Source organism: Dendropsophus ebraccatus, chromosome 1, assembly GCF_027789765.1.
Source record: "Dendropsophus ebraccatus isolate aDenEbr1 chromosome 1, aDenEbr1.pat, whole genome shotgun sequence".
Lineage (NCBI taxonomy): Eukaryota > Metazoa > Chordata > Amphibia > Anura > Hylidae > Dendropsophus > Dendropsophus ebraccatus.
This window is the reverse complement of record NC_091454.1, coordinates 149739576-149766921: the sequence shown is the minus strand read 5'-3', so window position 1 is coordinate 149766921 and position 27346 is coordinate 149739576. Positions and strand designations below refer to the sequence as shown.

Here is a 27346-nt window from a genome sequence, read left to right as displayed (position 1 = left end):
CGGCGAAGAACTGACCAAACAGATTCTTTTGGTGCCAAATATCTTAGACAATGGATGCTGTTATCTTGAAGTAAAATCTTTAATGCATCCTGAAATGTTGATGGGGAACAAAAAGACCATCAAGTGCAATGGTGACACAAGATGATAAAAATCAATAGGAAAAGGCTGGAGGGGGCAAGGGATTACAGCGTACACAGATCAGATCAAGAATACATTACTGTTTAACGGGCCATCACATCAGTATTTCTGCTTTCTCTCTCCCTCTGGATACAGAGATATTGATGCCTTCTAATGCAGTCTCACAACATATTTCACTACCTACTAAACCTCTCTTCCCCATGAGCAGCAGCTTCAGAGTTAATCCAGGTTAAATGCTGTATTAGCATTTTAATTTTTCTCATTTGTTACTCCAGAAAACGCTACAGCAGATAACAATGTCATTTGTAACCGGAAAAAGACAGATGAGATCTATAATCTACGATTTCCACTCCAGATTGTAGTACAGCACAACCTCCGGACTTGTAACAAGAGAATTTACTGTCAGGACCTTTAGAATTTACAAACATGGCATTCTATAATTGCTTTTCTAAAGGAAGCGCAATGGCTACATTGTTTTGGCCACCGTTTATCTATTATTTTTAGTTAGTTTAGTTACCTGACTGTTCTTGGGAGGATAAGCATTGATTTTATACATATAGTGAGAAAATAGGGTGTTATAAATGGTCAGAGGATATCTGTTATTCCAATGGCTTACTTGGAAAGTCATAGTTTTTTGGCCTGATACCAAAAAGGATCATTCACATTTATTAGTCACCTTGAAAATGCTACCTAAGCGATGGGCATCATGTTATGGAGCAGAAAAAGCTGAGTGGATTAATATATATCTTTATGGGAAAATATTCAGTATACTTTGTAATGTACTGATTGAAAGTTCTGATGTTTCCATGCTAAAGAGTCCAGTCCATTCAGTGACACTATACACTAGACTCCATAAATGGACTCACATCCAAAACACTTCCTATACTTATTGATAGATAAAACAAAGTTGATTCTGAATCTGTAGTTTTTCTCTTTCTATGTTCTTGCTTTCCTTTGCTATAAGCCACTCATGAAGGAGTCCAAGTAGTCCTCTCCATTATATTCCTGAGCTATGTAGTCCTCTCTATGCATCAACGTGCCCAGTTTGTAGGCTTACAACGGTGACATATAAAGGAATAGAAAGCTACAAATTACAGATTTGAAATCAGCATTGTTTATCTGATTTACAGATGCCTTTAGATGTTGAGGGTTGAAGGTGACAGGGTCCCTTTAACACAGAATGATCAGGGATTCCAATCAAGTTACAAGTTATACAGATTTTTTTCCCACAGAGTTATATATCAGTCCTGCTCTATAACATGATGTGCATAGATTACGTAGCATTGTCTTGTTGACAGGTTCCCTTTAAACAAATAAGCTTTACCAAAACATAAGCCTTGAAGTAAATGTCCTCTCTACCAACCCTGCCATGTCATGTAGCCATATCAGAAGATCTGTTGGTTGAAGTCCATTATCTGTTACTCTACCTATGAGTTTCATCACCATTCTCCTATTAACGCCATCAAAGACCCTTTATAAATAACATATGATAAAAGTCGTACTCTTACATGGGCTCTCAGGCATTTATCCTGAGAACCAGGTCAGGACTTACAAAAGGTTTCCAAACTAAAATCATCTTCAGAAAAACCTTAACACAAAATAAGGTGCATTATGTTATTACTGCTCCCAATCTGTTTTCGCCTTCTTTGCTCTCAGCAAGGTATGACATAAATGCTAGGAAGCAAATCAGTGTATTTTTTGTATTTTATTGCCATATCAGATTGCTTCAAAACTAAATTTAATGGGGTTGTACAGAATTAGAAGAACATGGCTGCTCATGACCATGCTGCACCAGTCAATGGATTCTACCATGATAATGTATAGAGCGGAGCTGCATAAGCACAGATCTTCAGGACAGGTGGTGCCCATTCTGCAAGAAAACAGTCATTCGGTTCTAAGACCATTTTCACATGAACGCAGATTCGTGTCCCTGCTACTGATACATGTCCTGGCCTGAACATCTTTCTGATGTCCCAAAGTGACAGCTGTCAGTTTGGGTCATCAGAAAAATGGTTGAGCCAAGATTTGTATCTGTAATTTGAACAGAAAAAGGTGAAGGTAATGTGTTCATGTGAAACTGGCCTAATGCAGTCCAGTGTAACCCCCTTTAAAGAGATATTCTAAAGCCATCAGTACTTGGTGAGAGCTGGTTCATGGTCATCAAATGACTACTGATAAACTTCCTTCACACATAGACCAATAACCGGACACATTTGTGTCTCAGCAACCAATTGCAGCTTAGCTTTTGTTTCTGAGAATGGACGCCAATTAGTTGTTATCTATATGCGTGTGATTTTTATCTCAGGTGGATAGATAAATTTGAGACATTGATTTTGCATAGAATCTTTTTTTGCCCTAAAAAAAAAAAAAAAAGCAAATAGAACAGCAATTCTCCCCCCCCCCCCTTACACACACACACACACACACACACACACACACACACACACCCATTTGAGTGTTATAATACTTCAGACGTCAGAATTTGAACGCTCTGCATTTGATTACCGGTGGCTGAAGAAGTTGGATACAGCTCTAAAAAGTCCTGGAAAACATAGATACAGGTAGCCTGAGGGCTGCATCCACCACCTTCTTCATCCACTGATAATGAAATGCAGAGCGTTCAAATTTGGACTAACCCAAATGTGCTTAAGATTTCCTAATCTCTAATTAGTACATACATCTTTTACATTGTTTTTTTGTTTTTTTCCAGTTGTATTTTTTTTTGTAACTGAACTACCCCTTTAAATAAAACAGTCAGTAAGTTGTTTTTGAAGCTCACCAAAAAAAAAAAAAAAAGCTAAAAATCAGGGATCACTTGTTCACACTGGCATACAGTCCAGTCCTAACGGAGTAACTATATCATGTCATTCACTTGGACATAGATCAGGAGCATATATCCTTCTGAGTGTGTGTCTGATAGATACATATAAACATACACATACATACACACACCATTATACACTCTATATATATATATATATATATATATATATATATATATATATATATATAGAGAGAGAGAGAGAGAGAGAGAGAGAGATAGACACACACATACACATACGCACACTGAGAAATTATTCTGTATTTTGATTCTGCCTCTATATATTTTATTGAAAAAAACTGTTTTAAAGCATACCTTATATTTCTATATTATTTATCAGCATTAATCTAGTCTGTGTATGTTGCCTTTTTAGAATGCATCACAAATTCTCAGATTAGGTGAGACAAGAGTCTGCATGTATAATCCTATTCATAATGGTTTTACTAGGAAACAAAGTGACTATATTACATATAATGTTACAAAGACAGCAGAGGGCAGTATTGATCTCTTTCTTGTAGATCAAATGAACATTTCAGAAAAGTAAAAAAAAAAAAAAATCTCAATATAGACATTTTATATAGTGGGAGCATGAAGAAATGTATCAATATCAAGCAGTGCTATCCTACAAGCTTCCTTTGGGCACTGGAAGGAAATGGCACATGTTTAAATCTCCAGGGTCACTGACTTGACAATTCTGTAGGAACTGAAGCGAAGCTCTCAGTACAATAGGAATGCTATTAATACTTACAACAATTAATACACTAGGTTTATGGTGAAAGGAACTGAACACTGACAGCACAAAACAGCCAGAACTGAAATATGTGGGATAAAAAAATCTATATAATTGTTTGTAAATATTGGTATAGTTTTAGTGACATTGTGAGTTAGATTTCTATGTTTTGTTGTCTTGACAATACAAAGAGATATGTTACTGTCAGTGATGACACCTGCTACAGCATCTACTACTGAAGACTTCTATACCAAAATGTAGACCGTAAATTAACCCAACAGAGAGGACGGCACACATCTGCTACTTTGTAGGATATCTCAATTAGCTTTATCTATCCAACCCCGGTCACCAGTGAGAGAACAAGAAAGGCAAAATGAAATCCACTTATATGTTACACATACATATTTGTCATGCTCACATTCCTCTTTTGGAAGGACCGATTCACTCTGACATCAACACCTTTGCAATTTTCTGTAATCAATGCATTAACATTGATAGCCTCACTACTGTAAATCTACTGTAAAATTAATGACTGAACCCCCAAAATATCATTTAGGGGTAAATTTGGGAAAAATAATGCAATTACGCAAAGTTTGGGGGTTCCGCATTAAGGTAATGCACTTAACGGTAAAACTGACATTATCTTTATTCTAAAGGTCAGTCTGAATACAGCGATATGCATGTTTGCATAGCTTTTCTACTGTTTTTCTATTGTCATTATCAGTAAAACTTTATTATTTGCAAATAGGTGTGTTAACAATGGGCCTATTGTGACTCTTATAGCGCTTTTATTTTTTCACCTACAGGGCTGTATGGGGAGTTATTTTTTGCACCATGAGCTCTAGTTTTTTTTATCAAAACGGCAGTTTTTCAAAAAACACTGTGTGACACCAACCCAATACTATGTATACTCTACCAGCGAAATTAAAAAATAGACAATATGCCTAACGTAACCAAATGTTTTCTGTGTGAAACTGGTTGCTTAGATGCTTGTCCTCACCTACAGCAGAGGTGCACAACCTGTGACTCTCCAGAAATCTGCAACAGCTGGAGGGCCAAAGGTTCCCCATGCCTCAAAAAGAGGGATCAACTGTCCTCACCAACAGGAACAAGTAAGCTGTTTCAAAACTACAATTCCCATTACTGCCTTAAAATCTTGTCTGGCATTTTTAAAGCTTTTTGGCAGTTTTTCCAAAATGCAGCATGCTGAGGGTATGGCTTTTTTTTTGGCAAACTGTAGCAGTTTTTCCACCACAGACTTCAATGGAACTGTTCTGGTTGTCTCAAATATGGCATTGCTGTGTGTACAGTGTCTTTATCACCTTTTTTGGTCCAGCAACTAAGTCATGTGACTTAAAGCAAAAAAGCAAGAAAAAAATGCTCGAAAAAAATACAATTTGCAGTTTTTCTTGCTTTTTTGGAGGCCTGAAAAACGCCACACAAAAAGAATCTATGAGGGCACCCAAAAGGATATTTGTAATGAAGACTAAATTGAAAATTGCTTATTTTTCCATTTAGAAAGCTAAACAATAGTAATAAAAAATAAACATACCGTAGGTTAGGCTTGTGCGCCACATTGAATTCCAAGTTTAATTGGCGTTTAAGTCACTACGGCATTACAACAGAGATTCAAAAACACCATCAAGTGAGTGAATTATTATACATTTAACAAGCAGAACAATATTAAATTATATTCTCTACAGTCACATCTTAAACCAGGTAATTTGATTTTACTACTTCTAGTTAGGAATTATAAGGTACATGGCATTATAAGAATATGAGACATAACTTTCAGGGTCACATTCAACTCTCATGTATGCACAAGGCTCCAGCTATCAGAGAAACTCTCTACAATGGCCTGTCTAGCTAAAGATCTAGCCATAGCAATAGAAAGACTCAGTTAAATTTAAAGGGGTCCCACCTCGGCCGCTGACTGGCTGAGTGGGCCTGACTCGTCATGACCTGGGTCCCCACTCAGACCAGAAAGTGGTTGGAGGATCGGGAACCGGATCAGAGGACAGTGGACCCCAGCGCTGAACCCGGGGAGGTGGGTACATGTTATGTTTAGCCACATCCTCCACGGCTCTTTAAAAAAAAAAAAAAAAAGGCAGAGCCTGGACTTTTCCTTTAACCCCTTAAGGACAGAGCCTGAAATGGCCTTAATGACAGAGACAAATTTTATGAATATGACCAGTGTCACTTTATTCATTAATAACTTCGGGATGCTTTTACCTATCCGGCTGATTCTGAGATTGTTTTCTCGTGACATATTGTACTTTACATTTCTGGTGAATTGGAGTCGATACTCATAACGAATCTTTATGAAAAAACCCCAAATAATGTGAAAAAATGTGAAAAACTGCATTTTTCCAACTTTGAAACTTTTTTGCGTATACAGAAAGTGGTTATACCACATAAATTATATATTAAATAGCATTAGCAACATGTCTACTTTATGTTGGCGGCATTTATTAAACGATCTTTCATTTTTTTAGACAATAGGAAGCTTAAAACATTAGCAGCAAATTTCCAAATTTTCAGTAAAATTTCAAAATCAGATATTTTTAGGGACCTGTTCAGGTTTAAAGTGCATTTGAGGGGCCTGTATGTTAGAAAGCCCCACAAAGCACCCCATTTCAGAAAATGCACCCCCCCACACTCTGAAAAAGCATATCCAGAAAGTGTTTTAACCCTTTAGGGGAGTCACAGAAATAAAAGCCAAGTGTGTAAGAAATTTGAAAATTTTAATTTTCTGTGCAGAGGTTTTATTGTAATCCAATATTTTTCATAATTATAAACCTATTACCAGAGAAATGCACCCCAATAATTTTTGCCCCGATTCTGCAGTTTATAGAAATACCCCATATGTGGCCCTATTGCGCTATTTGACGCAACCACAAGCCTCAGATATAATGGAGCACCTAGTGAATTTCAATGCCTCCGTTATATTTGGTCATTTTTGACTGTACCACTTCAGGTTGGCAGAGGCTCTGGGGTGCCAAAACCTGAAAAAGACCCCTAAAGGGACACCATTTAGAAAACTACACCCCTCAAGGAATGTAACAAGGGGTGCAGTGAGCATTTGGACCCCACAGGTGCTTCACAGATTTTCTGAACAATATGGCGTGAAAAAAAGAAAAATTTATTTTTTACACTAAAACGTTCTAGCCTTCAATTTTTCATTTTCTTTAAGGGATAAGAGGAAAAAAAAGACGCAAAATGTGTAGCGCAGTTTCTCCGGAGTACGGAAATACCCCACATGTGGCGATAAAGTGCCAAGGGGGCGCAGGACGAGCCTCCAAAGGGAAGGAGCGCCAATTGGCTTTTGGAAGTTGAATTTCACTGGAAAGGATTTCAAGGGCCATGTCGCATTTACAGAGCCCTCGTGCTGCCAAGACACTGGAAACCCCCCACGAGTGACCCCATTCTGGAAACTACACCCCTCAAGGAATCTAACAAGGGGCATAGTGAGCATATGGACCCCACTGGTGACGGGCACAAATGTGGAACAATGTGACGTAAAAGTAAAAAAATTCATTTTTTCACTTTCATGGCACAAATGTGCCCGTCATCAAGGGGTCCATATCCTCACTGCACCACTTGTTAGATTCCTTGAGGGGTGCAGTTTCCAGAATGGGGTCATTTGTGGGGGGTTTCCAGTGTTTTGGCAGCACGAGGGCTCTGTAAATGCGACATGGCGTTCATCATCCATTCTAGCCAAATCCAACCTCCAAAATCCAAATGGCGCTCCTTCCCTTCGGAGGCTTGCCCTGCGCCCACATGGCGCTTTATGTCCACATGTGGGGTATTTACGGACTCGGGGGAAATTGCTCTACACATATTGTGTGTTTTTTTTCTCTTTTAACCCCTTGTGAAAATGATAAATTCAAGGCTAAACCAACATTATAGTGTAAAAAATGTAATATTTCATTTTCACGCCACATTGTTCCACATTTGTGCCCATCACCAGTGGGGTTCATATGCTCACTACACCCCTTGTTACATTCCCTGAGGGGTGTAGTTTCCATAATGGGGTCACTTGTGGGGGGTTTCAACTGTCTTGGCAACAAAGAGGCCTTTTGAATGCAACATGGCCCCTCGAAATCCATTCCATCCAAATCCAGCCTTCAAAAACCAAATGGCGCTCCTTCCCTTTGGAGGCTTACCCTGCACCCGCATGGCACTTTATGTCCACATGTGGGGTATTTCCGTACTCAGGGGAAATTGCTCTACACATTTATTGTTTTTTTTTATCTTTTAGCCCCTTGTGAAAATGAAAAAATCATGACAAGATTAATGATTTAGAGTAAAAATTTTATAAAAATTACACAAAATGTTGGTCTAGCCTTGATTTTTTCCATTTACACAAGGGGTTAAAAAAGAAAATGTACACAAAACGTGTAGGGTAGTTTCCCCTGAGTAAGAAAATACCCCACATGTGGGCATAATGTGCCATACGGGCACAGGGCAAGCCACCAAAAGGACAGAGCGCCATTTAGAGGCTGGAATGGAGGATGGAGGCCATGTCGCAATTACAAAGCTCCTGTGCTGCCAGGTCAGTAGAAACCCCTGACAAGTGACCCCATTCTGGAAACTACACCCCATAAGAAATCTAACAAGGGGTGCAGTGAGGATATGGACCCCACTGGTGACAGTCACTTACGTAGAATGTGCCGAGAAAATAAAAAATACAATTTTTTTTCATTTTCACGTCCCAAATGTGGCCGTCACCAGGGGGCCATATCCCCGCTGCCCCCCTTGTTAGATTCCTTATGGGGTGTAGTTTCCAGAATGGGGTCACTTGTGGGGGGTTTCTACAGTCCTGGCCGCACAGAGGCTTTGTAATTGCATCATGGCATCCTCTAATGGGAATGGCGGCCATACCTACGTAGCTGGGGAAAAAGGGACAATTCTAATTTATTTGGGGGTATTAGGCCAACTATTGGTTTATAAGGTTGGAAATGACAGGTGTCCATCAAATTCTATCTGTGTTAATCCAGAGGAAGGCAAAAAACCCTCGTGAGGCAGACAACAGTAGCCTCATCACAGGGGAAAAATTCCTTCCCGACTCCATAATGGCGATCAGAATAATCCCCTGATCAACGTGACCCCTGAAATAGGAATAAGGGACAGAATTTAGATAATGTAGAACCCCAATGACGTGTGGTGCGCCTTGGAGCGATCCAGTATGCAGAGCCCGGGGTGAACAGGACAGGTGTCACACTGGAAAATGGTGTCCTTCCTGATCCCCCTGTTACGCCACACTCTGCACTTCTTCTGGGGTCTCCCTTTCTCCAGTGTGGGGGACGTCACCTGGAAAATGTTGTCCTGGTGCAATACGGGGTCCCTCATATCCAGAATCGCTGGGTCCGCTCCATGGCTGCTAAATATTAGGGCTCTATTACTACTTCTGATATGTTCGGATCGTGCCGCAAGCTACAGTAGATCGGGCAGCGAGGGACCGGAAGAGGGGGTGCTGGTATAAAAGATATCCCCGTACAGGTGGTAACCTTTATCCAGCAGTGGGAAGATCAGTTCCCGGACGATCTTCCCACTTGTTCCAAGGATGGGGGAGGGGGCATCTGGGGGCTGCATTCGGGTGTCCCTTCCTACATACACTCTAAGGGTACGTGCACACTGCGGAATCGCGACAGATAATCTTTCGTGCATTCCGCAGTTGGCACCCGCCGGCTGACTGATGCAGGCGCACGTCTCCGTCCATGTCATAGACTCCATTCTATGCACGGGCGGATTCCGCTCTCCGTCCAACGTATTCATTCTTTGGATGGACGACGGAATCCGCCCGTGCATAGAATGGAGTCTATGACACGGATAGAGACATGCGCCCGCATCAGTCCGCCGGTGGGTGCCAGCTGCGGAATGCACGAAGGGTTATCCTTCGCCATTCCGCAGTGTGCACGTACCCTAAATCTGTAAGTGTACCCTGAGGTACGCTAACAGAGTTTGTAGAATTTCACACCATACCGTGATCTCTTATTGGGACGGTACTGGCGGAAAAGACGTGTCTGGGGGGCAGCGTACGCTACGCTACCCCCAGACACGTCACAGGATGATGAGGATGATGAGGATGAATGGAGGAAAGAAGGATCCCCCCCATTCATCCTCACTGGCTGTTTCGGTGTCGGAGGCAATAATAACGTATGCGTCTGACGCCGAAAACACCCTGGGGGCCATCTTTATACGGGGATTGGTATATGGGGTATGAAGTGGTGTAGTGTCAAACTTTATTCAATGTAGTGTGGTGTAATGTAGTGTTTTTTACGTGTTTTTTTTTTACAGTAAGTATAAAAAAAACCTACGCCAACAAAGGAGTTGCTGATAAATGCCACACTTGTGGGGCACTTATCAGCAGACCGTGGCAGTAGAATATAGAAAAAAAACACCCTACGCCAAAAAGGAGGAGTTGCTGATTAGCAGCGCACTTTCGTGCGATGCTGATCAACACTCAGCGGCGATAGGGTGCGGAAAATAGAAAAAAAAAAATTTGGAAAAAAACCAAACCTTTTTCTACATTCTGAACATCCCTGTAGCTGCTGAAAAGTGTATTACACATATCAGCCGCTAGAGGGCAGCAGAGCGCAAATTCCGGAAAATGACGAGGCTGGAGCCGAAAATAGCCGAAAGTAGACAACGGGGACCGCCGGAAAGACCCGAAGATCGAACGGAATGACGGAGGACGCTGCGAACCCGGAAGACGCCGATCAGGACCCCGGGACAGGTGAGTAATGTACAAATACCTGCTCTGGACCCCTCAACTACCTAGCTGAGGGGTCCAGGGCAGGTATTTTTTATTTTGTGGGACTCTGATCGCCGTGCCACCGGCCCGATCGCCGTGAACGGCCGGCCGTTCACGGCGATCGGGCCGGTGGCACGGTGACCACCATTACTTTTTACAGTAATGGTGGTCGGTGCCGTCCTCGGACAGCACCGACCGCCATTTTTTTCCGGGTCATCGGGTCACCGATGACCCGGAAAGGTTCCGATCGCCGCTATTGGCTGATCTGAATTGATCAGCCTATAGCGGCGATCGTAAACACGGGGGGTGTTAACCACCCCCCGTGCCGAGAAGCTATGATGGCCTGCTATGATTTATAGCAGGCCATCTTCCCCGATCGCTGTGTGCGAACACACAGCGATCGGGGAAACATCGGGCGTAAATTTACGCCCTGATGCGCCAAGTACCAGGGCGCGAGGGCGTACGTTTACGCCCGATGTCGTTAAGGGGTTAAAGGGGTTATCCAGCGCTACAAAAACATGGCCACTTTTCCCCCTACTGGTCTCCAGTTCAGGTGTGGTTTGCAATTAAGCTCCATTTACTTCAATGGAACTGAGTTTCAAAACCCCACCCAATCTGGAGACAACAGTAGAGGGAAAGTGGCCATGTTTTTGTAGCGCTGGATAAACCCTTTAACTAAAAGAACAGCATGTAAAGTCTCTATTACTTGATGTTGTGGTGCACTGTTGACAAATATGCCTGGAAATACTTTCAACATACACGCCAATATACATGACCAGAGACTTTAATAGGAAACATCTGCAAAAAGTGTGTCTTTTTGGCAAATGTTTGGCTCGGAAACGCTGAGATCCAGAGCTCCAATTGTAATGAAAAGCACAGCCAAATACACCATTTAACACAATTGTACACCAAATAACACCTATCCCATTTGGTAGACTTTATTCAACTGCTATCAATGGTAGACATAGAAACACTATAGGCATTAGCTGCACGCATCTCTTTACAATATATTTTCAAAGTCCTACCTATCCATCTGCACAGGCCAGTTTTTAATCATATACCTATTAATAGAACTAAGGATGGTTCAAACCTGCCGAGGTTCGGGTTCGTATGAACCCGAACGCTCGGCATCAGATTCCCGCTCTCTGGCCGCTCCGTGCAGCGGGTGGATACAGCTGGAGGACCGCCTGGAAAACTGGGATACAACCTACGGCTATGGCTGTATCCCAGTTTTCCAGGCGGTCCTTCCGTTGTATCCACCCTCTCCATGGAGCGGGCAGACAGCGGGAATCATTGCTGAGAGTTCAGGTTCGGACCATCCCTAAACAGAACCATCTATCAAATCATAGAATATACATGACTGTATGTTTTCCCTGCAGTAAAATCAGAGATTTCTAAAAGACACAGTTTGTTTCTCTAAGGGCCCTATTCCACCGGACGATTATCGTTCAGATTATCGTTAAGTCGTTCTAATCTAAACGATAATCGTTCGGTTGAAATGCAGTTAACGATTAACAACCGAACGAGAAATCGTTGATCGCTTTATAAGACCTGGACCTATTTTTATCATTGCTCGTTCGCAAAACGTTTGCGATTCGTTCGCATTGAATAAGACGTTTTTCGGTCGTCCGCAATAGATACGAACGCAATAGCGAATAAATAGCGAAGGAAAAACTATCGCATTTATGATCATAAGTAACGATTATCATTCCATGGAAATGAGTGAACAGTTTCAGGTCTTTTGCAATAGCGGTCGTTTGAGATCGTTAATCGTTAACGATTATGCAAACGATAATCGTGTGGTGGAATAGGGCCCTAAGTGTTTCTTAATGATATCCTACAGTACAGTACAGTGTTTCTATGTAAACCTTTAGTTCATGTTTCAAATTTAAAACATATATCATGGTCCAACAGTAAAACAAAGACCGAGATGTACTACAGCAAAAGTGTCAAAACACAAAAACAGCCTGTCTAATAAATAAATAACAACAATATAGTCATTCCCCCATTCATTATATAGACACAAACACTGAGAACATACATACTGTTTGCAGATGTTGTCCTTGGTGGGATTTTTACCCAAAATAAAAGTGCTAACCAGTCACCCACCATGCCGCCACAAACTTTATATACTTTTCAGACACCTTTTTTCACTAAGTACAACAAAAGGAGTTAAAACTATCAAATGATCGTTCAGTCAACGGTAATTTAAGGTGTATAGGCATGGTAAGACTAGACAGTCTTCAAATACACCAGATTTATTAATCAGCCTAAGCCAGTGATTAATCAGGTGTATTTTAAGTTGCTCATAGGGTCCATTTACACAGAAAGATTATCTGACAGATTATCTGCCAAACATTTGAAGCAAAAGCCAGGGACAGACTATAAACAGAGATCAGGTCAAAAAGAAAAGCTGAGATTTCTCCTCTTTTCAAATCCATTCCTGGCTTTGGCTTTAAATCTTTGGCAGATAATCTGTCAGATAATCTTTCTGTGTAAATGGACCCTTATGCTATGTTTACACGGAACGATTATCGGGCGAATTTTCGCGATAATCGCATTGAGCGATAATTGTTCCATGTAAACGCAGCGAACGATCAAGCGATTAGCTAAAAATCGTTCATTTTGATCTTTGAACATGTTAATAAATCATTGTTGATCATTCGCAAAAAATTAGCAGATCGTTCCGTGTAAACAGTCGTTCACTGGTTTTTCCTATGTGTGAGATAGGCTTAAGCGATCGCAAAACAAATTTTCTGTACAATATATCGTTCCATCTAAACGCTGATCGTTATAATAAAAAAAATCGTTACTTCGAAATCGTTAATCGGACGATCGGGCGAATTATCGCTCCGTGTAAACTTAGCATTAGGGTGTGTTTACAAAGATAGATTTGTCAATGCAATTATTGAAGCCAAAACCAGGAATAGACTATAAATAAAGAACAGGTCATAAAGAAAAAGACTGAGATTTCTCTTCTTTTCAAATCCATTCCTGGCTTTGTGTTCATCAATTGCAACCAAAACTCTATACATGTGAACACACCATTCATTTTGCACCAAGAATAAAGTAAATCTGGGCCACTATATGGATGTAATTGTTTTCACTGAATAAAAATCAGTATGTTTCCAGATTTGCATGATGGTGTAATAGGTTCTGAAAGAACGTCAGGGTTTAGAAAACAGGCAGAGAAATGGAGACCTTATCCCATAGAGACCTCAAATTGCCATCACATGGAAGCTCTACAAACAAGTGACAAGAACAAGGAATCCTCTTATACCATAATAAGGGGTGGCAAAATGGAGAGAAAATGTGCTTAGCTGCAGAGCTTGCTGCCCCCACTGACACATCACTTACTATACCGCTATTCATTTGTTTGAATTGTAAATTCTCGCTGCAACTGAATTTCCATTATGGAAATCATGAAGTGGTTCATGAATTAGGCAAAACGAAAGATCCCATGTAATTGGCTAATCGGCCTTTGCAGCAGAGCTCTGCTAGCAGCACAGGTCCCAGAAGAAGGGACCCGCAGTACAGAAGCAGGGCTTACAGAGCAGGTGCCACTGTCTTACAGTCAGGATCAATGTTATGTCTATTCTCCTGGGACTACCTCTGCCAATGACATCTACTAATTTCTGACTATTCTTTCTTTGTACTCAGACTACTGGTAAATAATGGAGCTGACAAACTCAGTATTACAACTGAAAATGTATGGGGCCGATAGAGCTGCAGGGGGAACAAGATCTGATGAAAATGGATGGTGCATGTCTTTAGCAGAACAGCATTATAGTACACTCCCCTCAAATATGGGAATAAATAGATTTTCAAGAAATACTATTTTTTTAAAGGCTTGATTAAAAATAAATAAATGAAAAGGATATTCACCTGCTCAATCTTCCATTCATACAGTGGCTGAGGCTGTTTCCTGTTCTCATCTCTACATGAGAAAATGCCAACCCAGACCTAAGACAAGCCACCTCAGTGGTCTTACATTTGCTACATTGCCATTTTTATTAAGCCAATGAGATGCCAATGTTTCTATCACTGGACAGTGGACACCCCTTTTAAATTGTAATAAAATGGCAACACCATGTGCAGGTCCTAACTGGTGACACAAGGACTCACTATGCACTAACTTGTAGTCCAGCCACCATCTTGGCTTTCATATTCTATCCTGCTTTCTTCTCCTGTTCTACACAGCATCGCATAAGCAACTAGACCATCTCTGCCTGCAGTCAGTATAAAGGTAGTCTCCCAAGACTCTACTATCAGATGAACCCCTGTGTCTGGCTGTAGCTCACCCCCCCAAAAAAAAATTATTATTGAAGGTGTATAGCCACCTTTAGGGTACAAACACACACACCGTATACGCAGCAGATTTGATGGTGCAGATTTGATGCTGTGTTCAGTTATCTAGATCTAATCTGCTGCGCATTTGCTGTGTATCGCAGCAGTAAATACGCTGCATATACGGTGTGTGTGTTTATACCCTTAGGGTGTCTTCACACGTACCAGATTTGCAGCGGATTTCACGTTGCAAGCTTGCAGCAAAATGCGCTGCAAATCCATGTAGTGTGAAGTTCAATGGGGTTACATACAACCCGACTCCTTTAACCCCCCCCTGCAGCCCTGCGCCCGGAATATATATTACCTGCTCAGCGCTGCAGCGGTGTGTGAGGCTCCCGGCTCCCATCCGTCCCATCAGCCAATCAGTGCACGGGCAGCAAAACTCACAGCATGAAATCCTCTGCGAACCTGGTATGTGTGATGTTACCCTTAAAGCGACTCTGTACCCACAATCTGACCCCCCCCCCCCAAACCACTTGTACCTTCGGATAGCTGCTTTTTAATCCAAGATCTGTCCTGTGGTCTGTTGGGCAGGTGATGCAGGTATTGTGCAAAAAAAATACTTTTAAACCTGAAGCCCGTGTCAAACGGGAGTATCTGTGCCCTAACTTTGCACAACCTCTCTGTCCCTCCTCCCCGCCCTCTTCATCATTAGGAATGCTCCAGGCAGATTGCCTACTATTCCCCACCTGTTTAGCACGGCACATGGGCTGGATAGTTGAGGACCTGTGCAATGTTCAGCATGGAGAAAATGTTCCAGTGGCATTCCTAATGATGAGGAGGGTGGGGAGGAGGGACGTAAGGGGTGGTGCAAAGTTAGGGCACAGATACTCCCATTTGGCAGGGCTTAAAGTTTAAAAGTATTTTTTTAGGACAATAACTGCATCACCTGCCGAACGGACGGCAGGACAGATCTAGGATTATAAGCAGCTATCCGAAGGTACAAGTGGTTTGGGGGGGGGGGGGGGGGTCAGATTGTGGGTACAGAGTCGCTTTAAGCTGAAGCCATGTAATAGCATTACATCCTAGACTGACAGTGACATGGGGAAGTAACACACTAAGGGCCGTATTACATGGTTTGATGCACTGTGTGGGTAACTATAGATCTGCTAGATTGGCGCTTGCTTACTGAGGCTATTAAATGGCTCAATGATAATGCAGCAAGGACTACATAGACATCATTAGCAATATCCGTGCAGCCCTTGCTGACTAAAGGGTATGTCTCTGAACGCCTCTGAACTGACAGGCCAATCATTGGCCAAGACAGGGCAGCGCCTCAGCCAGTGATTGGCTAAGCGGCCCATCACTTCACAGACAGCTTCAGAAGCAAGGAAAAGCCAGGAGGACACCGGGGAGCATAGACAGGTAATTATAATCTTTTTTTATTTTACTTTACTCTGTTATCAGCCGTCAGCCGGGCATTGCTACTATATTTTAAACATGTTAAAAAGACTACGGTCAGACGATTATCTGTTTATCAGCTGATCATTGTCTTTAATACATGGAACAATATCTGCCCAAAATGGCCTTACCTCCCAGATAATCACTCTGTGATTAGGCCCAAATAAGTTGTATGATTTAAACTGTACTATCTGTAAAATGAGTTAAAAATATCAGAGTTACTAAGGATGATAGTAATGATACCAAATGATAGCGTGACTTTTAAATCTCAAGTAGTGTATTTAATTTGCTGCAGGAAAACCTTCATGGCCAATTTTAGTTTAGCCTGAGCTTGACATGCTTACTATAATGTATGGTGTTTCATTAGCATCCTCATTTTCATATTCTCTGCATTTAATATGTGCTCTAGAATTTAATACATTATGGTTGCATATCATAGTTCACTTGGGTTAATTAATCATCACACGTTCTACCATATAAGACCCACTCCTACACAGAGAAACAGACTCCTCTAATACACTGCTACAATAGGATCACACAACTGTATTCAAATAAAACTACTTACAAGCTTGCCAAGTTTTTGGAAAGGTCATAAGGGAAATTCTGAAAGGTTATGTACAGTATAAAGGGTCATAAATCGTTTGGCATCATGCGTTATCCAGTTGTATGAGATATGCTCCCAACCTGTAGCATCCCAAATACTGCATAGGACTTCATTTATCACACCTTAAAATTATAGAGATATTTGAGGAAAAAAGTAGGAGGAGATTACGGAGGGTTTGACCTCTGTACCTCCCGCTGATCTCTGTATTAGGCTCCATCGGCTTTGTCATGAATAGAGCCGCGGGTATGGCGCATGGCGCGAGAGCTTTTCGGCGCTTCATAGGAATGAATAGAGCTGCGGGTCACGTGCCGTACCTGCGGCTCTATTCATAACAGAGCCAGCGGGGCCCGATACAGAGATCGGCAGGGGGTATAGAGGTCGGAAAAGTTAATTTTTCCTGAACTACCCCTTTAATAGCAACAACCTACACTAATAAATACCCTTAAGTAAATACCTTATAAATCACCATTTAGAGACCCTAGGGTAAGACCCTTCAGAGCCTGGGAACAAAGAGATTTCCGATCAGACTACTCCTCAACATACACCGCAAACTAGACTACCCCTAAAATATAGACCCTAAAATAGATCACCCCCTAAATAAACCTAGCCTAGTTTATCCCTAAAACTAGTTTAGCACCAAACCAGGTTATGCCTAAATAAAGACCTCAGACCCTCCCGATTGTCACCTCACTCCATTTCTTCTATTAGTCTTCGCTCCTGTGAACCCCTGCAGACTGCATGCCCACATAAAGGCCAGTGTCAGGATGCCTGCAGGTGCACCTAGGAGTGACAGGAAGCACAGTAACCAAGAGAGGTGAAAATACTATATCAATCAGCGAATAGAGTAAAGATTTGAGCACTCTTCTACTGCAACCAAGTGAAGTTTATTCAGCTAGCAAGCTGGACATCAGATGCAGACAGATAACAGGCAACAGCTGTTTCACACGACGCAGCGTGCTTTTTCACAGCCCTAATGTTATCACGTATACCTCCCCCTTATATACAAAACACACAGGTGAATATAATCATAAAAACTTGTATAAAGAGAATACATATATACATCATTTCTGGTGACTGCAATATACATTTTTGCATATCCATTTACATATCCTATTTGTATTATTACCAGCAAGTTCCATGTATGGACACTATTACATTGGCAAAACTGTACGCCCAATGTACGTGAGATTTGCCGAACATGTTCGATCCATGAGGACAGGCAAGGGCTGCCAGAGATTGATCGAACATGTGCGCTCAGTTCATGGTAGCAACAGTTCAGACCTGAATGACCGATCCTCCATACATGAAACTTGCTGGAAATAACACAAATAGGATATGTAAATGGATATAAAAAAATGTATATTGCAGTTAGCAGAAATGATGTATATATGTATTCTCTTTATTTTGTAAATATATACAAGTTTTTATGATTATATTTACCTGTGTGTTTTCTATATAAGGGGGAGGCATACGTGATAACGTTAGGGCTGTGAAAAAGCACGCTGCGTCGTGTGAAACAGCTGTTGCCTGTTATCTATCTGCATCTGATGTCCAGCTTGCTAGCTGAATAAGCTTCACTTGGTTGCAGTAGAAAAGTGCTCTGATCTTTACTCTATTCGCTGATTGCTATACAAGGACTATCTATCCTGTTTATACAGTGAGCACCTCTAGCAACCAGGATCTAGACACGGTGAGTCTGAGTGCCGGGGTCTGTATATGGCTTGAGTGGTGAGGGGGAATTGTCTGGAGTGAGCTATTATTGAAAATACTATATGCCCAAGTAATTTCTTAGGAGTCCAGGAGATGGACTTTTTTTCCTGGAGCCTCAAACTTGCAACTAGCAGAATTAGTAAAGCAGCTACCGAGTGTACAATAGTGTTTTTACACTAGTCACAGTGACGGTCAACTTTTACACCAACTTTTTGTATAATAATAATAAAAAAAAAAATAATATTATTATACAGAAAAAGGTTAAAACTTTGGCTCATGTCTCATAGACCAATTATAAGACTCACCGGCCTCCATATTTCTTATATCTGTAAGTAATGTAAAACTATAGCTTACAACTTAATTGTGAGGCATAGTGTTGCATTATTTAGTTACTACTCAGCATGAGGAAAACTGTGGAAGAGAAATATAAATTGGACGTTACAGACCCATTAAAGGAAGAATATACATATATGCCTTATATAAAACGTATCACAGACTTTAGAATTTTCTAATTTGTTTGGCTACAACCACTTGGATTTATTCAGTTTTGGCCTTTGAATAACTAGTCCTCAGGGTCTTTAATATTAAATAAATAGGATTACAATAGGTCATCAATGTTTGATCTGCAGTACTAGAATTTATACACAAAGTAGTCCCTATCCTAAGCTGTCAGTCCTGACAAACACAGATCATAGCAGATCCTTTTGCCTACACTAAGATTAAGTAAATCATCAAGATATTGTGAACAGTAAAGGTGTTTTATTATAAGTGAACATAAAAAGGGTAAAATAAATAAATTCACTAAATATGAAGTTTATGCACACTTTTCTTGGCTATACAGTATGGAGCAGAGCCACTGATAGATGACCCTCTCGCTGATTCATTGTCTAGATGTTTAAAAAAAAGGGGGGGGGGGGTATAGCAGCCATGTGCTGCCAGGGAAACATGGATACAGCCTATGGCCCAACACTAGTTGCTAGCACATTCTGTACTTGTCTCCTATCCTCTTCAGCTGGTGATATGTATATAGTGGCTGACTCTGGAATGCTGTACATGGACTTGCTTAGGCAAGGTACTATAAATGAGAACATTTACTGGTTAACAAAACTATTACTTAAAGGGGTATTCTCATTTCCACTAACATAGCTAAACTTGTAGGACTTGTCAAGTTAACTATTTTTGCAAATACATTCATTTATATACACCTACTATACCTATACATAAACCCACTAGACCACTGTTTTTAGAGCAGAGTACTGGTCTGTAACAGACAACAAGCTTTAAACAATGCTACTCTAAAAGCAAGATGAGAATACACCTTTAAAATTTACAAAGTAATGTTCTGATAAACTTATATTTTTATACTCTTTACCGTTCCGCATCATTTAGGAAGAGCTGGAAAAGGACATCTTCTTCCAGTATGAGATTTAACAGTCTCTTATTATTACTTTTTTTTCTGCATGATCCACTTTCAGTTCCTGCATGAGCTGTATTTCTATTACACGTGCATGGTCTATTATTCTCGGTTATAATGGGTGAAGCAAAAAAAAAATTTCATGCACTGGCTGAATAGAAATCATGAGCAGTCAAGCGAATTTCTAAGTGTTAGTATATCCTTCATAGTAGACAGGATGGGGAATATTTATATGCATGCCAACTGCATTCTAAATCACAATAAGGTCAGGGATGAAGTGCAAAACAACAGAATTTAGCTTGAGAAGCATTACTTCAACAATGTCATGGTTAGTCGGATTACTAAAAACATTGAGGCTATACGGGGACTGTCCTATGATAATATGAAACTACAGCTATAATGCTAAAATTAGCAGATTAGGTGCATTGCAAGGACATCATGTGTCATGTGATGTATACTGGTTCACTAATGCAAACTAGACTTTTAAAAAATTCATCATTACTGACCAATCAGTTTTTTGTAAAATAATGCTACATTTATAATGTTAGTTACAACATTACATAAATCCATCTTCAGAATCACTAGTATTTAATGATACCTTATTACTTCAGCTTACATATAAACTAGACATATAAACTAAAAGGTTTATATAAGGAAAAACAAAAACACACACATACAGTATATGGTCTGACACCTTTACATTGAAGTAAAGTGAGCATTAGCGTTCACAATCAGAAACCCACCATTGCGGTCTTCAAAGCTATTCTGAGATGTTAAGTGCGGAGAGGATGGAGGCGGCTGAGAGAATGAAGTGCTCACATCACTTTCTTGGGTCTCTGTAGTGCTGTCCAGCTGTCCCACTGGTGGAGGCCAAGGAAGATCTTTGATTACTTTTATCTCAACTGATATCCACATCAACAGGAGAAGAGACACGAAGATCGGCAGAAAAGACAAAGAAGGGATAAAGATAGAAAGATTGAGAATAGGTAAAGTGTAACACATATCAAAAGACAGATTAAGAAAAAAATCTCTAAAGACAGAAAGGGTAGAAAGGAAAGACTTAATCCATAGTGAATGTACAGTAAACCCCTCATATGTGGTCTGTGATAGAGACACTATAACCTATTATAAGTAAGAGCCATATATACCCTTTTAAATTTTTTTATTTTTACAGTTATTCAGTCCACATCCCTTCAAAAGGGTTGCGCCACAAAGCAAAGGGCTAGTTAAAATATTCCTTAAAGGAAAAAAAATACAATTTATCAACAGTAACAGTTTTAAAAACATTGTATATATCCTGCTAACTAGGGTACATTACTATTTCTGGTCCCCACCAACTGTCATGCAGATGCACATGGCCCTCTGCTGGTCTCCTTTTCTGGGTTCTGTGTAAGGCTGACCCCAGATTACAAGAATACCCAACCAATCTGTGGCCACAACAGTACCCCACCTCAGTCACCGAGTAGCTGAGCGGGCAGGTCCAGTGGGGTTGCGACGACACAGAACTCGGAAGAAGCAAAGACCAATAGAGAAATGAGGTCTGTCAGCTGTGGATTTCCAGAGGAGGTGAAAATGGAATTTTTAGTATTTTCACATCACCACAAACCACAAAGAAAAGTTTAAATTTCATTTTATATCCTACGCAAGTATCCGACACACAAGACCCCAATGGGGCATAATGCCCAAAGTAACAACCCCATAGATGAATCTCTCCTCCAAAATCAATTTTTATTCCATAGTTATTTTAAAAGGAGGTCATATTAACCAAACAGCTTTTAAAACACAGTTATGGTATACAAATGGATACTATTGTAGGCTTTACATCTAAGAGGGTCTCTGAATAATCTAGCCTACTATTGGCATTCATACACAGAGGGATGGTGTTTAATAATTTTTTATTTTATTTTGTGTTTTGTACTTTGTTATACAGATGGTACTACACCATTATGTAGTAAAAGATCTTTCATTCATTATGCTACATCTTCGGTGCACTGGAGGCATTAATTTCACGTCTGGAGCAACACTGTGCCTCCCTGGACTCCTATCCCCCCTAACCAACAAGCCAGAGCTGCCCTCAACAAATTTTGGACATGCACAGTAACAGCATTGTCTCACATCAGCTCGGATCCACCTTACTGCCGAGAGGCAGCTCAGGCTTGTTGGTCAAGCAGGGCTACAGAAGGGGAGAGGTCCAAGCCAGCCTGGCCAAGACCTTATGATCTACATAAAGACACAGTACATCAGCATAACAAATGTGTTGTTTGGGGCTATGTTCAAACCATGTAAGCACAATGGCCATATTGGAGCAATGAACAGAATTTTATTTTAAGTGGAATCTGGGCATATTCATGTGTGTCCACAATCCAATTGACCATTGATCACAGGGTGCAGTGCGGCCAGGAGCCCTACTTTACACTGTGAGCACAGAATATTTTCTGCATCCACTATTCACCAATCACGGTCATATGACCAAAGCATTCAGACCTTCATTCTTATTAATAGGCTCTGTCACGAGACACCAAGTCCATGTACAGAGAGATGTCTCACCATTTACAAATTTTTTTAAAAATTATAATTTTAAGGCTCTTTTAAACTTAAGAACTACTTTCATGTAAGCAAACACATCAAAGCAAAGGATTTTATTTTTATTATAGGATTTTATTAATGTAATAGAACAGACAAGAAATGAAGGCCTGAACATTTTTTCAGAATACAATATTAATAATTGCCTAAATGCTTCATTCTCAACGTTGACTACCCGCCGCCCGCCCCTTTTTTTTCTATAAAATAAAGAGGCTTTTTGTGCACCTGTCAAGTCACACAATGAAGTGACCGCTCATAATGAAAGTCATTGGCAGCCAGGTTTATTTTTAGGAAATCACATTTTATCCTGCCACGGAAATTCTGATTAACTCAGCTGGGATTTCTTAATTAGCGCATGCAAAATTGCCATTTCAACACCAGGAGATGGAAGGGAAAATTACAGTTGACGTCACAGTCTAATGTAAGCGTTTGTTTTTAGTTATAGAAGGGGGCTGAATAATACAAACCTTTCTATAGGGAATTAGTAAAGCAGAGTCTATGAATCAAAAGGCAAACATTCAGCAACCTCTGATTGTGTAATCAGAAACAATTTACCAGGCTCTGAGTCATCTTCCATCCAGAAGAACTTCCCAATTACCTAACACAATATTGAACTGCTATTAACCCTTTAATGCTATATCAAACTTCACCTAGATAGCGTATTAAAGTGGCACTGTGAGGCGATTAGCATTTTAATGCTTTACTCTTTACTTTAATGTTAAAGTTATGACTACAGGTAGATTGATTTCATAACACTGAGCAAATAAAGTCTACATTGTGGCCACAACTGTATTTAAGCCTATTCATGACCGCCGTTTATTGATGCACGGATGTCCAGGTCACATTGAAGCAGCATAGAGCCATACAGCTTTATCTTTTCCACCTACAGGGCTGGTTGGGGCATTATTTTTTGTGCCATAATTTTATTGGTATTATATTGGTGTAAAAGGAAAATAGTCTGCTTATTAAAAAAAATTTCTAAAAATATAATTTTGTAAAAATCACCAATTTTTTGTAAAAATCACCAGTGTTTTGTTAATATTTTTGTTTATGCCGTTGACCATGCAGGAACAATATAGTTAAATTTGAATAGCTTGGTTAATTTTGCACACTACAATATATAACATATATATTTTTTTATACTTTTTTATTATGGGAAAGGTGGTAATTTAAACTTTTATTGGGGGGGTTTAGTTTATGTTTTTTTATACTTTTAAAAACTTTTTTTACACTTTTGTTTTACTGTTAACTATGAAATTATTAGATCGCTACAGGGACATAGCATTGATCAATATATGCAATCTTCTCAAAGAGCCTGTCGATCTGACAGGATGGAGGTAAGGAGAACTTCGCTGCCTGTGCAAGTAATCGGGGCTGCGGGGGTCCCATTCAGTCAGTGACAGGTACTTATCCTGTCACTGACTTCCTTAAAACACACTGATCACTATAGATTGCAGCATTTAAGGGATTAATGATGTGACTGTGAGCTGTTGCCTGTCATTACCTCTGGCGACACTGATGTGAGTGTGACCACTCGTATAGACACAGCCCTGCACACGTTAAAAAGCCTATATATACGTTCCTACTGCACGGAGCATCTGCAGTTAGAACGTATATAGTTGTTTTGTTGATATGAAGGGGTTTATATGAAAAGGAGCAAATGCAGTTCACCTTGTTCATGGATATCAGAATCCAAGAATGCATGAACACATTTTTGTTCTGATCACGGGGTAGAATATTTTTTTTCACGTAAAGTACATTGTGAACACCTTACCGGGGTAAGTAAGGTAAAACTTTAATATATACACACATATATATACATACACACACACACACACCAGCTTTAGATAATAGATGCAATTTTCTGAAACCCCCTTTAACAGAAAACAGGCTATGCAAAGTAGGTTTGTACACAGTGAAAGAAAATACCTTCTATTTCCTTCTATTTCTTTCTATAGTTTGTGAATACACTACAGCTAAACCTTTCTCGCCAAAACAGCTGAATTCTATAACTGTGTCCTGTTAAGTTGTAGGTCATATTATAACACATAAAAGCACTTTCATACCGCCCACTAAAAGCACTATAGACAGTATATGCATATGTGTTCTATATGACTTTGCATACAATAAAATCAAATTCAAGGAGATTCTTGTCTGGGAGGCATATTGCTGCAACACCAGGGAATTCTCACACATTGTAGCTACATATCTCATCCATTGAAAATAATGGTGCTGAAGGCTTGGAGATATTGAACATAATGGTGCTACATGCTGTGCAGCTGCAAAATCAAAACTGGCATCTTGGTTTATCAAAAGACTTCAAGATACAGAGTCTGTGCAGAGCAGCCATGACTACTACACCGGGCATCCCATTGGTGGATGTTTTTACTAAATAAAACCCTCTAGTCTATTAATTCACAGGAATTGATGTAATTTCAGAAAGTAAATGTTGCTCCTTTGGTGCCAAAAATAGCAAATCACAAGTGCTGTGACTGCTAGAAATCTCACAATAGGATTAAAACTTAGCTATCAAAAAATTATGTAATAATCCAGAAATGTTTGTATGCTGCACCCTTTTGTATAAATACAATGACAGGTATATGGAGCACTCTAGTGCTATGTTCACATGGAGTTGTAATGGTGCAGAAATTACACTCCTTTTATATGGGGATACTAGAGGACAAGTCTACACTTGCCTCAAAAGGAGTAGGAGCCCAGAAGCCAGACGGATGAAACCCAGCATCCAGTGTACTGGTTTTGATGATGAGCCAGTGTTTTCTAATTTAAAAGTGTTTTTTTTTAATACTTGTTATACTAATAGGTATACTTGTATATGTGGTGTAGGTAAACAGAGTGCTGCCAAGTTTACGTGTGCCATGTGGATCTTCTGTTCCCATGGCTGTCTCATTATAAAGTTTTGAGTGCTTTGACAGTGTTAATAGAGAAGATGGCAGAGAAACAAACCATGTCACTTGAAGATTACCCTCTTTAACTCAACAATCATGCAAATAATAAAGGACATGTCCTAGTGCGGACCCAGATTTTTTTTTACGGATCCTCTCATTGAAATCAATTGTTTACAGATTGCAACATGTTTGGCATCCGTATTTCCATAAAAAAATACGGATGATTCTTAGGTCACAAGGTTCTGTTTCTAAGCAACCACAGGCTGACAACCGATCATGTGACTTATTTTAGGGGTTGGGCAAACTGGTGCTATTTTTTTAACCTACTCAACTTTATTAACATATATAAAGCAGTCCGTTTTAAAAACGGATTTACGGAAATACGGATGCAATACGGATGTACTACGGATATCCAATCCGTAATTTTTAGCGGGTTGTTTCAGGACTAGAAAATATTACTGAACATGTGAATAAGGCCTAAATTCTGCCCTCCCCCACCTCCTTCATTGGGAGGGCTAGTATATACTATTTCTGTGTGCATATATTTAAGACATTTTCATTAATGCAATGTCCTAGGCTTATTAATATTATACAGTGCTTAACTCCCCCGTTCATCACTTTATATTTCACTACTCTGTACTAAGAACCATTTGGGCCCTTTATTTCGCTTTCTCTTTATTCTACATTTTGTATTATTTTATACATGTTACAATTATTGTACAACTGCTGTTAGACAATTAGACATGTGATAGTTGTCACATATACCTTCACTGCATATGGCAAGGGGTTTGCATATAGAGTAAGATTTACTTTATCTATTCTTACTTATTGTATTTTCCAGCATATAAGATGACTTTTTAACCCCGAAAAATCTATGGTGGGGGGGGGGGTTAAGAAATGGCCCCATCCCCACCGTATGGGATGACCACTATAAAAAAAACAAACAAACATTTAACTCCACTAGGGCCCGTTCCTGGCCTCTGTGCGCCTCCCGTACCGTTCCCGGCGCAGGCAGTGTGACTTACACTACCCAAGATACGGAGATCGCTGAACCTCTCCCTTCGGCTACTTCCGGTGCCTCGCTCATTCTCCCGAAGCTTTCCCGGCAGCCAAGCCTCTCCGATAAGACGCTCAGCTGCTAGGGTGAGGTTCGTCGATCTCAGTCTCCGGCGCAGGTAGTGTACGTCACACTGCCTGCGCCGGGAACTGTACGGGAGGCGCACGGAGGCCAGGAATGGGTTAAATGTTTTTTTTTTTGTTTTTTTTTTAATTTAGCTGCAGTTAACCCTTGCCTGACAGGCAGGGGTTAACATTTGCCCGCGTATAAGGCACACCCCTGACAATCTGCTTAAAAGTCAGGGGTCGTCTTATATGCCCAGTCGCCTTATACACCGAACAAATACGGTACTCAGTCCTGCATTCACTTTCCCCTAACCCCAGATAGACAACTAGCAATCACCACTTGTGTTCTGGGCAGATGCGTAACAAACATGTAGCATAAGCATATGGATCTGAGCAACTCTTGTGGGGTGTTTTCAATGTGCAATGGGTAGTACCTATCAGTGAGGAACAGCCGATAACAGAGTCAAGGGTGTCCTGGCTCACTGAGGCACGCAGGAAGAGAAAGTGAGCCCATCTTGTCTTATATCGCAGAAGACCTACTGTAGCATAAACTGATGAAAAGGTTACTGCTGACTGCGCTGCTTTTCAAGCACAATAATTTTGGCTCATCAATAATGTTAAGATAAACAAAGCTATGAAGAATCTTTTAAAAATAAATGGCCTATGTCCTATCATCACAAACCAATACAATGAGAGATGAATTTGGCAGCTTGCTCTGCCATAATTATTCTTTATTTTCACAAGGGGTATTGTGCTGCGAGTCTCCTCCGTAGTTAATCTGCATTAACATGTTTAAGTTCACTGCCCTTGTCG

At 40.4% G+C, this 27346-nt stretch overlaps 1 protein-coding gene across 4 annotated transcripts in view; it reads right to left on the bottom strand.

Annotated features, from left to right (window-relative positions):
- The window catches only part of SHF (Src homology 2 domain containing F), a 197183-nt gene that overhangs the window by 46409 nt on the left and 123428 nt on the right, over positions 1 to 27346 (bottom strand). For 2 of the 4 annotated variants that reach the window (XM_069981899.1, XM_069981909.1), the window contains exon 4: positions 20666 to 20824. The exons of 1 other annotated variant lie outside the window; for it this stretch is intronic. In XM_069981899.1, the coding sequence (XP_069838000.1) occupies positions 20666 to 20824 (159 nt within the window). The remainder of the gene's footprint in view (positions 1 to 20665; positions 20825 to 27346) is intronic. One more of the 4 variants, XM_069981904.1, reaches the window with a different exon arrangement.